Consider the following 12306-nt stretch of genomic DNA (forward strand, 5'->3'; position numbering starts at 1 on the left):
ATTTCACTCATCAAGTAAATTCAAGAAGCATGGTGACTGCTGATGTGGTACCCTAGGTTCATCAGTAATTTAATTATCGTAGATGTGTCTGTGTGTAAATTGAACTATGATTGTTTGGGAAGGTATTGTCTCTTACCATCACACTAAGTCCTAGGGGATTGGGATCAATGATCCTTGGGTATTGTCTCCGATGCTGATTAGTGGTTCAATAATGTTTCAGTAAAAAGTAGTTAGGTTGAGATGAGAGTTGGACTCTCCTTTAAGATGATATTGCACTTCTAAATAGTTGTGGTTCATCGTTACTGTTAATGTAAAACGACCTTTGTCAAAGAATGGCACTTTAAATTTCATGAGATGGTGAACTATTAATGCCTTGGAACTCTTCAAGAATTAGAGAAGTGAAGAAAATTTAAGAGGAAATTATTTTAGTTTGGTGCAAACTATAATAAAAGTTGGAAGCCTTTGTTATAGGATGAAGAAACAATGTCAAGAGTCACTAAGATGAAGTGTTCTAAGAGTTCAAAATTCAAGTGGATTTCTAGTGGCATTGTTATGAACATTGATGACCCGCCTAAAGGGGATGTAAATACTAAATAGGTGACATTTAATTTTCATCAATTCTAGCATAATAATAAACTCAGGATAAACATTAAATTATAATTGTTTTGTATGCTGATCAAAGTGATACTAATTGTAGTAGAAATAAATAAACTAAATACATGTGCTAGCAAGATGATGCAATACGGTTCGAATCTTCTAAATCATCCCTTTAAATGAAGCAATGAGCTAAGCCTATAGAAAGATTACTAGTAAGTTGTTAGAACTCAATGTAATGATGACTTTCAGCGCACTTGGTGTAACCCTCCATTAGAAATGCCACTAGTCAAGCCACCTTTTAACCCCATGTTCATATTCTATTGTGCAGTCGTGCCACAAAGTGGTCCAATGTGACCTGAGCGATATTAGAATTTGATGTTTGGATAAAAATTTAAGTTAGAATATATCATTGTATTTGATATGTATATTTAGATTGTATAAGATTTAGAGAAATACACATGGAGAAAATGTGGCACGTCGATTGAACTCGATTACTCAAGGTCTGTAAAGATCATAGAAGGATGGCATAGAGCATTCGAGGGACCACAAGAAGCATTAGAGTATGGCTAAGTTGATGAAGTGAATCATGAAAGAAAAAGGGACGAAGGCACAAGGAGGAGCCAAGGGTTCAGGTGAATTTAAGAGGTGTATGGCCTAGTGGAAGATGACTTCCAAGGCGCAAATACAACTCTTGTGAGTTGAGTGTTGAGAGCAAGTGTGCCTAGCAAGGGTAAATCTCAACATAGACTTGCTTAATTTTAGGGGTGTGTTTGGTTCAAGTTATGATACATAACCTTCGGTATGTGATTACCAAGTAATCACATAACCAAGATTATAGGGAATGAAACATAACCATTGGTTGTTTGGTTCAATTTAGATAATCCAATAAAATCTCGTTTGTTTGGAGGTTTTAGTACATAACCTAATGTGATATTTTACCATATTACCCTTGATTTAATAATGATAATATTATATTATTAATAGTGATATATATATATATATATATATATATATATATATATATATATATATATATATATATATATATATATATATATATAATTAAATTTTTGTTTATTATTTTATGTTTTTTTATTTTTAGATAGTTTTAATTTTTTTTTATTATTTTATGTTTTTTTATTTTTAATTAATAGTTTTATTTTTGGTTATTATTTATGTCAGCTCCAATTTTTATTTTAAAAATTTCACACTACAGGGAGGGATCAAAGCCTTTTTTTTTTTATTCTTTCCTTATTTATTTATTTATTTTTTTACAATTTTAATGCTGAAATTTAATGAGATCGATAAAATTTTAATCCCACTCAAAAGTCGACCTCTAAAATATTCATCCTTACTTATATACTTGTTTTTTTCCTATAAATTTCATGGAGAGTCCTCATCTGGCCAGGTAGCTAGATACAAAAGAAAGGGATTGAGAGACATTTATTCTATATTATTGATGTATAGTTTACAGGATGGTACATTAAAGAGAGTATGTGAAGGAATAAAAGAATGAGAACTAAGAGGAACAACATCATGATGAAATGATTCCTACACTGCATGTTCCGGGATAGAAAAGGAAAGAGCATGAAAGAATTCAACCAGCTAGCTTTAGTTCAGAATGGGTGAGAACAGTTCCTGCGAAGAAGGGATACATCAACACCTGGGCGACAACCTTAACCCGTTCAATCAGCTTTCCTGCCTCAATTGCTTTTCGAGCAACAAAATCAGTAATGTTCGCACCACAACTCACACCAAGAAGAACACACCTGTTCCAAAAATGTCAGGTAAACCTTAGGTCAACTTATGTAAATTGATACTAATAACACAAGCTGTAAATGGAACAAAAAATAATGATGATTTGTAATTATGATGACGACCTGTATCTCAGTCAGAGGACAATACGAGCTCTTGCAATCTCAGTCAGACTCCTGTATCTTTTTTCTTCCTTGTTTGTGGAATCATTCTACAGTTTCTATTTTCATAAGAGTGAAGCTAAACTCACTTGACCTTAAGCTACTTGATGATGGAAAGACTGTCATCAATCTCAATTATAGATTGCAAGTGTTGTGCCCTTGACTGTTTTTGTTCTTGCAATTGATATCTTACTTGCGGAAGCTTATTGTACATGTTTAAGTCTGTAACAAACTGATTTGATGTTGGAATAAGTGAGCAGCCATGCCAAGCTTTTGTCATTTTGTTATGAATACAGTATTTAGATCGACAAGGAGCCAGATTTTACTGCAATGCAATGGCAAATATTATCATACAACACAAAACACATGAAATATATGTCAATTATACAATATAAAATACATGAAAATAATGAGCTATGTATATGTATATAGAAAGAGGAGATCATCCCTGTGCAGACGGATCTAGGGAGAATAAATCATATGGGATGGCCATTTGCCTCAACCAAACACAAATCTATTGCAATCCAATACGCCAAACTAGCTATCTCTCTATCGATGCATCATGTTTTGGTTACATATTCACCAAGGAAAAGGAAAATTATCAACTAAACAAATGAATAAAATTTATTTATGCTCAGTGTATATATATTATCATTAGCAAAAACTGCAAAAATTAAATTCAAACATTTATTTTGCCACAAGTGAAGTTAAACTTGACTGAAGGAATAGCCATCTTTGCTTCTGCATTCTACAACACAGGTAGGCTTGCTCATCATCTGATGATAAACTGACATAGAATTTGGTAGAGGAAGAAATGTATCGGGCAAAAGTTCTTCCTTGAGGTCTAATTTATGCATCATATATCCTGCTTCAGTAGGATGTCCATGACTTGGAAATGAATGGATTGGTGGAACAATTGGCGTACCTGCTGCTGCAATAGGATTGAATCCAGACATGGAAAGGTTGGACAAGCTTGGCTGTCCCACTGTGAAGGCCTGAGCTTCGTGTGCGCGAGAGGGAGGATCATTGCGGAGAACCGCCGCTAGGTCGCAGCGAGAGGGAAAAGCTCGTGCGTGCTCTCGAGAGGAGGAGCGGCGAAAGGCTAGGGTTTTCCTGTCGTTCGCGAGAGGAGGAGCGGCGAAAGGCTTGGGAATTGGGAGGATTTGATTATATTGGAGGGGTAATATTGTCTTAAATTTTTGGTTAACCAGGGAATCAAGGAAAACTCCAGTTTTATGGGGTTTTTTGATTCCGGGCTATATGCCCAAATTGCTGATGTGTCAGGCATATATCATAACTTAGGAATCATCAATTACCAAAACCAAACAAGGTTTTGGTTGATAACCTTGGATGAATAACCAAGATTATCAAATATAACCCTGAACCAAACGGGCCCTAGAATTAATCGTCAAGTATCCAGTTGACTTGTAGAATAGTAGATTGACAAAGGCTACTAGTTGGCTAATCAACATCTAACAACAGTAAGAAAGCTTAATGAAAGAAGGAATTCAAAGAGATTTAAAGTTAACGTTCCTAGATTTAATTCAAGCAATTCTTTGAGCTTTCTTGCACATATTCGAGTCTTCTTGTGAGCTTTTTTGCATTCCATTCTAGAGCATTATAAGAGGTTTCGCCTCTTATAATTGATCAAGAAGGAGAAAAATATTGGTTGATTCAAGGATGATCCATTTGAAGAATTGGCAGGTCATAGACTAGGAGCTATGGGCTGCTGAACCACATTACATCCTTGTGCCCTTGTGTTTGTGCTTTCTCTTCCTTTTTCAATGCATTTTTGTGTTAACCTTGCTAAGCAATTAACAAGAATCCTTTTGAGCTGTGAATTTTAGGAATATTCACAATTCACCCTTCCTCCCCCTTTGACCTTCATGGTTTCAATGAGTGGTATCAGAGTTTCGTCGACTTTCGGATAACTAACTACCAATGAAGCAAGTGACCATAGAAAAATTTTAAATTTCAAGGTTAGAGTCAAATTTTGAATCCTAAAGAGGAAGATGATGCTCTACTTCCACCTCAACATTGACATGGCAATAGTCATTGAAGAAAGACATGATTGTTTTTTTTCTCTTAACATTGAAGGTTACATATTATCATTGTCTGGCTGACCAAGAAGCAAAGGGAGAAAGTGGTGACCGATGTCTCTTAAGCAAGCCCTCTTGGAACAAGAGATGAACAAAATTGAGCTCTACGTTTAACATGATTCAACGTTGGTTCAATCATAAATCACCAAGTTCGCATCCACCTCAAGTGACATTCAAACCCAAGTCAAGCTCAACTTGATTCACATCCAAGACTCTTTCTCAAACAACCTAACAAGCTCAAATCGAACCCCGATCGTGCCTAATTATCTCAAAATCAGCCCCTAACATATTGACTCAGCATCAAATGAGTTTCTTCATTTGATTAAAAATTACTAACTAATCACAAGGATAAATAAATACTCAAAGCTAACCCCTAATAAAACTTACAAATATACAACACCACCTTTAAGAAGTTGGTCGTCCAAATTTAAAGCGCAAGAATAAATGCACCCACCAACAGGGTAGAATACAACAACAAGCCACAACTTAAAAGGATTAAATAGCCAACAGCAGAGGGTTGATTATGATTCCATTACAACTCACAAGTCCCATCAATTCTCCTCAAAGGATCAAAATAATTTGGAGACTAAATACACTTTCATAATAGCACATTTCATTTATCAAGCATCCTAAATGGACATTTTTTTTAAACAAAAGTCATTTATGCCTCACTAAAAAAAGAAATATCTTATTATGGATTCATTTAAAAAAAAAATCTAAAACAGAACTTATAATTATATTAAAATTAGCACCCTTACAAATGTAGACATGGATAACCTTATTTGGCACTTTGTTAGCATCCATACATACATAAATACACTATAATAATCAGTCAGCAAATATCATATTAGCACTAGGTTAGCTTCAAGTTTAACACAATTTATAATTAAATTTGTAAAATATAAATATTTTTTAAAAAGAAAAAGATAATTATAAAAAGCCCTGAAACAATCAGCTCCAGCTCCAATGATCTCAAAATTTGTTTTAATTTATGATAAGATAAGGTTAATGGTGGAGTACCCTGCCGTCCCATTTCTCATACGTCTGGCGATTAATCAAAGCCCAAGGAAAATGGCAAGTAGCAGCCAGTGATTCCACAGGCCACAGCAAATATGTAATCATAAAATACTGGACTTCTGGACTGCTCACTATAAGCATTTCCAAATTTATCAGGACGCGATATTATCTGGTTCAATTTTTTTTTCCCCCACAGGCCACAGCAGTGCAATGAAATGCAACAGCTTACAGCTCAAAAGCGAGCAGGTGGGGAACTGCCTGCCTCACTCTGAAAGCAATTAGTTGTTTAGCAGTAGACGAATCTGCAGTTAGGACACGGCTGCTGAGCTGTTCCTGCATAACACAATCCACCAGCCATGACAACCAGGACTGACGCTGATGGATTATATATAAATAGTTGAGCCAATTTACTTACATAAAAATTAAAATAAGAGTATTTTTAGAATAAACAATATTATAGGATGTCCTTTTAGTTTTTTTTTTAAAAAAAATAAAAAAGAGATACTTTTTAATGATTTATATAATTTAAAAATACTCTTTTGATTATTTTTTTTCGCCCGATTTACTACCTCAACCGGTTGAAATTAACTATCAGTTTGGTTCAATTGTTGAGCCAGACCGAACCGTTTATCATTTTGTTTATATTTAATAAATTATAATATAAATTAATCGAACCTGGTCTGCTTCAGCTGCGTCGGTGGAACACTCTGTATCTCTCTCTCTCTTTCGTCTCCTCAGTTTTTTTGTTTGCTTTGATCATTTGCATGCTGTTCCAAGTAACAATGAGCGGGATTAGTTTCTTTGATCTCTGCCATTAGGATCGCAGCATGTACTTGTTATACTCACTCGATCCAACTGCATCGGATTAGATTGGAGACTGTTCGTCGAAAGCTCTTCTCCTTCCCTGTACTCTAGTTCCGATTCCACTCATGGGGGAGAACGGAGGGAAAGAGGAATCCAAATCGGCGGCGTTTGGGTTGCTGGAGGAGGACGCCGTGGACTACTATTTCTCGTCGTCGTCGTCATCGTCGCAGGCGGGTCTGGGCTTGCCGCCGGCGAAGAAGAAGCAACCGAAAAGAACCAGTTTTGACGACGAAGATTTCTTGAACCTGTTGCATGGTTCTGACCCCTTCAAGATCGAGCTGAATCGCCTCCAGAATCTAGTCAAAGGTACGTTTTTGTTCTTTCTTCGGTTTCTTCTTTCCGCTTCCTCATGCTCCCCGAAAAAAGGAGGATGAAATCTACAGGATTTCTTTTCATAAGAAAGAAATATCTGAAATGGAAAGGAGAGAATGAGATATTAGAAGAAATGAAAAGGAAAAATAAAAATAAAAATAAAATCCTACCTTCTTACTTGGTTCTTTCATGTTCCACTGCACAAATTCCATCCTTCAAGTAAAACTATTGCTATGGTAAATTGAGTTGCATTGTTGTCTCACAAGGTGAAACTTGTTCTTGACGACCAACTACAAGCATGACAAGGAGAGTTTCCAAGTGAAGATATTGATATTCTGTTTTATATACTTTGTGCGTTTTCCACTGCAGATAAGGACCGTGAGCTATCTGAAGCTTATAGTGAAATTAAAGGCCTAAGGTTGGTAGAACGTGCCAAAGACAAGGCTCTTGCTGAGGTAGTATCATGAGTGCATCAGCCTATGTTATCTGATACATAGAAACTTAAAACCTACTCATGCCAATAGGTTTCTGAGGAGCTTAACAAGATGGTGGAGAAGTTGCAGCTATCTGAAGCTGCTTTGGAGAGCAAGGTTTGTTCCATGCAGTAACTCACTTTGGCATGTTGCTTTAAACTTCTTCGAATCCAGATGAAGAAATCAATTCAGTTGTTCATAGTTATTTCTAATTTTGACCCTCAGAACTTGGAGATCAAAAGAGTTACTGAAGAAAAGAAAGAAGCATTAGCTGCACAGTTTGCCGCGGAAGCTACTCTTAGAAGAGTGCATGCTGCACAGAAGGATGAGGCGCTACCCAGTTTGGAGGATATACTTTTCCCACTAGAAGCTGAGATCAAGCTCTTGAAGCAAGAGGTGTGTTTTTCTGCAACATAATTGGGTTATATTTCTTGAATCATCGAGCATGTAAGTTTTATTATGGAAATTTTCAGATAGCAAACCTTCAAGATGATAATAGAGTCTTGGAGAGATTAACAAAAACCAAGGAAGCAGCTTTGTTAGAAGCAGAAAGAGAAGTGCAGATTGCGAAGGTTAAGGCAGCTCTTGTTGATGACCTTCAGAACAAGAACCAGGAGCTCATGAAACAGAATGAAATAAACCAGGTTAGTCCTTTCATCCTAGCATTACTGATTCTCCCCCTGCATATACAATACAAAACAAATTGGCGGATGAAAAGGAAAATAATAGTTCACAATTCACACTTTCGAATTGAAACCTTTGATTTGTCTGATCTCATTCCCATAACGTGCAGGAAGAGTACAAGATACTCGATAGAATGCACCGTCAAAAGGTTGCAGAAGTTGAGAAGTTGGCGCAGACTGTTCATGACTTAGAAGAGGCACTTCTTTCAGGGGCTGCTGCTGCAAATGCTGTAAGAGATTATCAGCGGCAAGTTAATGAGTTAAAGGTTAGGAAACTATTATATATCTTTAGCTCATGACGTAAAATGAATTAGAATTGAATTTGCATTATATGTATTAAGAAATATAATATGATTTTGTGCGACAATATGCAGGGGGAGAAAAAGACACTTGAGAGAACATTGTCTCGAGCCATGGTTGCAGAAAACCGAGCGGCTGTAGTAATGGCAAATGAATGGAAGGATACCAATGACAAAGTTATACCAGTCAAACAATGGCTTGAAGAGCGACGTGTTCTGACGGTGACAAACAAACTTTGGCATTGTGCTGCTGCTTGAAATATGTCATGTTAAATTATGAGTTTTATTCAGTGGTTTTCAACAGGGAGAAATGCAACAACTACGGGAGAAGCTCTCCATATCAGAACGTGCTGCCAAGGCAGAGGCTCAACTTAAAGTATGTCACTCACTACTGAATATAACTTTGGTTAGTTTAGCTATCTAAGAGTTCATAGAAACTCTTAATTACCTTTTCTTTGTTAATTTTCAGGAAAGGTTGCAGCTGCGTTTGAAGGTTGTTGAAGATGGACTAAAATCATCACTTCGGTCTGGGATCCGTTATGATAAACGAAACAGTCCTTCTTTGGCTAGAAGTAGCTCGATTAATGGGTCTGACAGTGCTCCAAATACTCTATCAAGTGGAATAGGGACACGAAAACCATGTGCTCCAAGTGGAAAATTTCCAAGCCCTTCCAGTGCGCTGCTAAAGCATGCCAAGGGAGCATCAAAGTCCTTTGATGGCTGCAGAGTAGCAGAGGAAGAGTATTATAAATCAAGGTTATCTGAAGACACTTATGTTAGTGATACTTTAGAGAAGGACATCGAACATCTTTCCATCACAGGAGCAATGGAGCAGCTCAGCAGCAAGCCCCCAGATGCGGCTCCAGATGATTATGTTTCAGTTGTATTTTATGATATGCTACAGAAGGAAGTAATCACATTAAGGAAGTCATTGCATGAGAAGGATCAGTGTTTGAAGGACAAGGATATTTCTATGGAGGTAAATTTTTATTGAAGTTAGTTATATCTGTGCGGTAGACTAATGTCGAGTGAAATTAGATTACCTGATGTACAACACAAAGTATACCTACTGAAAGAGGAAATTTATGCAGATGCTTTCAAGAAAAATAGACACAATAACTAAATCAATGGAGGTCGAAACAAAGAAATTGCGTAGAGAAAAGGCTGCACTTGAGAAGGAGATAGCAGCCTTGAAGGTAGAAAACCAGAATGAACTGAAAGTTAGGCGCTCAAAAGGGAATGGCCAACAATTTGCATAAGTAAGAGGTATACTAAAGGCTTTATTCTTCAGATGATTTCCATGGTTAGGCAGAATACTTGCTTCAGGCTTATGCTCCTACCTAGATAATTCAAACTAATTAAATTTGTTTATCAAACATGATTCTAGTGCAAAATCTATGAAAATAAAATACCAAAAATTGAACAAGTATATTTTTTTTTGTAGCTATCTCAATTTTTGTTCCTTTTCTTATTTTGATATTTTCTTGAGACGTATTGGGATAACTCCATGTTTTTATCTATTTTGTTTCTTTGAGAACAACTATCCTTTTTGACTCTGCTTTTTGGTCTCTGCATATAGAAGAGAGAATATATAATAAGTTTATGGAAGTTTTTAGGTACTTTGCGTTTCTGTGTAAACCATCCATTTTCATCAAACAGAAGCACTGGCCTCCTTTTTCAGATACATGTACTTCTAGTAGAAAATCAGTCATGTGTAACATAATCCTACCAAAATCTTACAAGGTTGTTTGTCATCTCCCAAGAAACATAACTATTCATGCTGAAGCCAGTTCCTAAGAGATGCCTCATTACATGTGAAATTGAAGCCTTTCATAGCTTTTTGATATAGTGATCATGATCTGTGATCCTTCTACGCAATACAATTAATAATGCCATCAACAGTATATTCTAATACACAGAAAATGTTCATCATGCAGATAATTTCAGGAACCCAGAGCTTTCAGATTGACCATTTAACAGATCCTTCATAGTTGATGTTCTTTTTTCTTTCTAATTGAAAGGTTGAAACATTAGTGTCTTGCACATTATGGGAAATACGTATTTATCTATATAATTGTAATTCTACCAAGAAAATCCAAGATAAGGCTGTGAGTTTCTTATTCTGATCTGTTTTTTTGGGCAAACTGTGTTCACTATGAAATTCCCTGAGAAAAAAAAATAACTCCAAGATTGTGATGTGGAGTGATTCTGTTATGTACATTGGTCACTAAAAGTTCACTTGATGGACTCAATATCTCTATTGCTTGCAAAAGACAATGCCGCTGTTATTTAAATTAGCAATAGAGAGTTATTAACACTGAATTTCGGATCCGTTTTTAGTTTTCTCATTCTTACACAATCGAGTGAAAATACTACGCTCTGCTGTTGGACAGATCAAAGAACAGCTACATTTCATAATCCTGTAAGGAAACTCTTTGTTCCCTAACTAAAGAAATCTTTTAATTTGAAGTCTAAAACATTGAAGATTTCTAACTATTTCATGATGGAAACTTGTTTCATACTTGTGATCTGAAGTAAAAACAACAAAAAAAAAAAAAAAATGACGCATTTTATCTCTAGGGTTTGATACTGATATAGCTTGCTCTTTTAAACTTGGAGAGATTGTTAACTGTGGAGAAATAGCTAACCGATCATATCTGGAGTTTGGTTGGGTGTTCTGAAGATCGTCGGAGCTGTGGATCCGGTGCTCCATCGGCCCATTTGTTCGCAAATCGTCGACGTCGCATTTCCACCGCTCTCGCTCCGCTCCCTTGCTGATTTCCACTCGCACGTCGCATTTCTATCGCCATCTCATTTCCGCCGTCATCTCACTGAAAACTAGAAATTGTAGGAAACATAATGAAAAAATTCATTGAAAACTAGAAAGAATAGCATCTGTTCTTCAATACGCAATTCGCACTTCTACGAACTTCGTAAATAATTCGGGAAGCTAACAAATGACTCCAACTCGCAGAATTTTTTCCAAATTTTTATTTTTAATACAAATTTTAAAAAATAAAAAAATAGAAAGGAAAAAAAACATTTATCTTAATAATATTAATATTTGATCATTTTCGAAATCGATGAAAATAGCAAATTGAGACATGATTCTACTATTGATTCGATAAAACCTCTGCACTGTCCTGCAATAAAAAGAGCAGTAGTGCTAGGCTAGGAAAGAGATCCTCAATATTGATTCTCCGACGTTCAAGTCAGTGCTCGTCTCAGAGAAGAAAGTAATGAACTGTAGCGAATAACGAATGCAAATAAGAAGTATCGCATACCTCCGTCTGTAGATGGAAACTCCTTTTATAGTGTGACTGTTGTTGGTACCCCAAGGTTGTTTTGATGTGATCAGACAAGTTAAGTTATGTCATATTGTGTTTAACTTTGTGTCTAAATGTACAGGAACTTAGGAGCACAGAAAGTCGAGCAAAAGACACAGCTAGCGAGAAGGACGACACAAGAGAGAGTTGACGGGCTCCTGAGGGCAAGGTGCATCTGAGGGCGAGGTGCTGCAGAAGAGGACGCAGGCGGACGAGAAGGAGACGCGCAACGTTTCTGAGGGACGAGAAGTCGGAGCGGAAGGTTGTTCGAGAAGGTCGGAAGTTGGGTTCGGGTGAGCCCTATTCCGGATGGCCGAAATCATCCAAGCGAGCGGAAAAACCTAGACCGAAGCAAGCGGAGCCGAAGTTGGAGGCCTGGAGATAAAGTCAACAAAATGTTGACTTTTTCCCTTCGGGCGCCCAGAGCAGTTCGAGGTGTTCGGAACCCAAGTTTTAGCCATTTCGAAGTGGTCTTTAATTTGACCGTTGCATCGGGGATAAATTTTTATCCCACTCCAGGCGCTTGTAACCCTTCCAGGCGCCCCGATCAAGGCTATAAATATAACATTGATCTCAGAAGCTATCAACAACAAGCATTTTGAGAAACAACACTTGTATGCTTCCAGTTTTCGTTTAGCTTTCTGTTTTTGTACGATCATTACTGTAAAGAGGCTTCTCCGCTTGAAGGAGATATTAGTGCGCTCTACTTCCTTGGATTAA

General features: G+C 36.7%; 1 protein-coding gene and 3 long non-coding RNA genes across 4 annotated transcripts; 1 reads left to right on the plus strand and 3 right to left on the minus strand.

Annotated features, from left to right (window-relative positions):
- Nucleotides 1–2029: 2029 nt before the first annotated feature.
- LOC122009114 lies at nucleotides 2030–3626 on the minus strand. Its single transcript, XR_006119466.1, has 3 exons — nucleotides 3439–3626; nucleotides 2478–2838; nucleotides 2030–2366 (listed from the first exon to the last, which is right to left on the minus strand). It is a non-coding gene; the product is annotated as an uncharacterized LOC122009114 (long non-coding RNA).
- A 2191-nt stretch (nucleotides 3627–5817) lies between these two features.
- LOC122009116 lies at nucleotides 5818–6353 on the minus strand. The gene is made up of 2 exons (XR_006119468.1): nucleotides 6305–6353; nucleotides 5818–5962 (listed from the first exon to the last, which is right to left on the minus strand). It is a non-coding gene; the product is annotated as an uncharacterized LOC122009116 (long non-coding RNA).
- On the plus strand, nucleotides 6303–10383 carry LOC122009113 (microtubule-associated protein 70-1-like). The gene is made up of 11 exons (XM_042565135.1): nucleotides 6303–6799; nucleotides 7175–7260; nucleotides 7330–7395; nucleotides 7504–7674; nucleotides 7752–7922; nucleotides 8072–8227; nucleotides 8336–8482; nucleotides 8565–8636; nucleotides 8730–9239; nucleotides 9352–9526; nucleotides 10198–10383. The coding sequence occupies exons 1-10, from the start codon at nucleotides 6559–6561 to the stop codon at nucleotides 9517–9519; spliced, it is 1788 nt and encodes a 595-aa protein (XP_042421069.1). The 5' UTR covers nucleotides 6303–6558; the 3' UTR covers nucleotides 9520–9526; nucleotides 10198–10383.
- On the minus strand, nucleotides 7761–8177 carry LOC122009115. Its single transcript, XR_006119467.1, has 2 exons — nucleotides 8036–8177; nucleotides 7761–7958 (listed from the first exon to the last, which is right to left on the minus strand). It is a non-coding gene; the product is annotated as an uncharacterized LOC122009115 (long non-coding RNA).
- Nucleotides 10384–12306: the final 1923 nt, after the last annotated feature.

The sequence above is a fragment of the Zingiber officinale genome, chromosome 8A (genome assembly GCF_018446385.1).
Source record: "Zingiber officinale cultivar Zhangliang chromosome 8A, Zo_v1.1, whole genome shotgun sequence".
NCBI classification, from domain to species: domain Eukaryota; kingdom Viridiplantae; phylum Streptophyta; class Magnoliopsida; order Zingiberales; family Zingiberaceae; genus Zingiber; species Zingiber officinale.

What these genes read in the sequence shown, in the direction of transcription:
- LOC122009113 (XM_042565135.1), top strand. Translation starts at nt 6,559, where the DNA reads ATGGGGGAGAACGGAGGGAAAGAGGAATCCAAATCGGCGGCGTTTGGG. An exon ending in CCTCCAGAATCTAGTCAAAG is followed by an intron (nt 6,800 to 7,174) that starts GTACGTTTTTGT and finishes TTTCCACTGCAG; the next exon opens with ATAAGGACCGTGAGCTATCT. An exon ending in AGGCAGAGGCTCAACTTAAA is followed by an intron (nt 8,637 to 8,729) that starts GTATGTCACTCA and finishes GTTAATTTTCAG; the next exon opens with GAAAGGTTGCAGCTGCGTTT.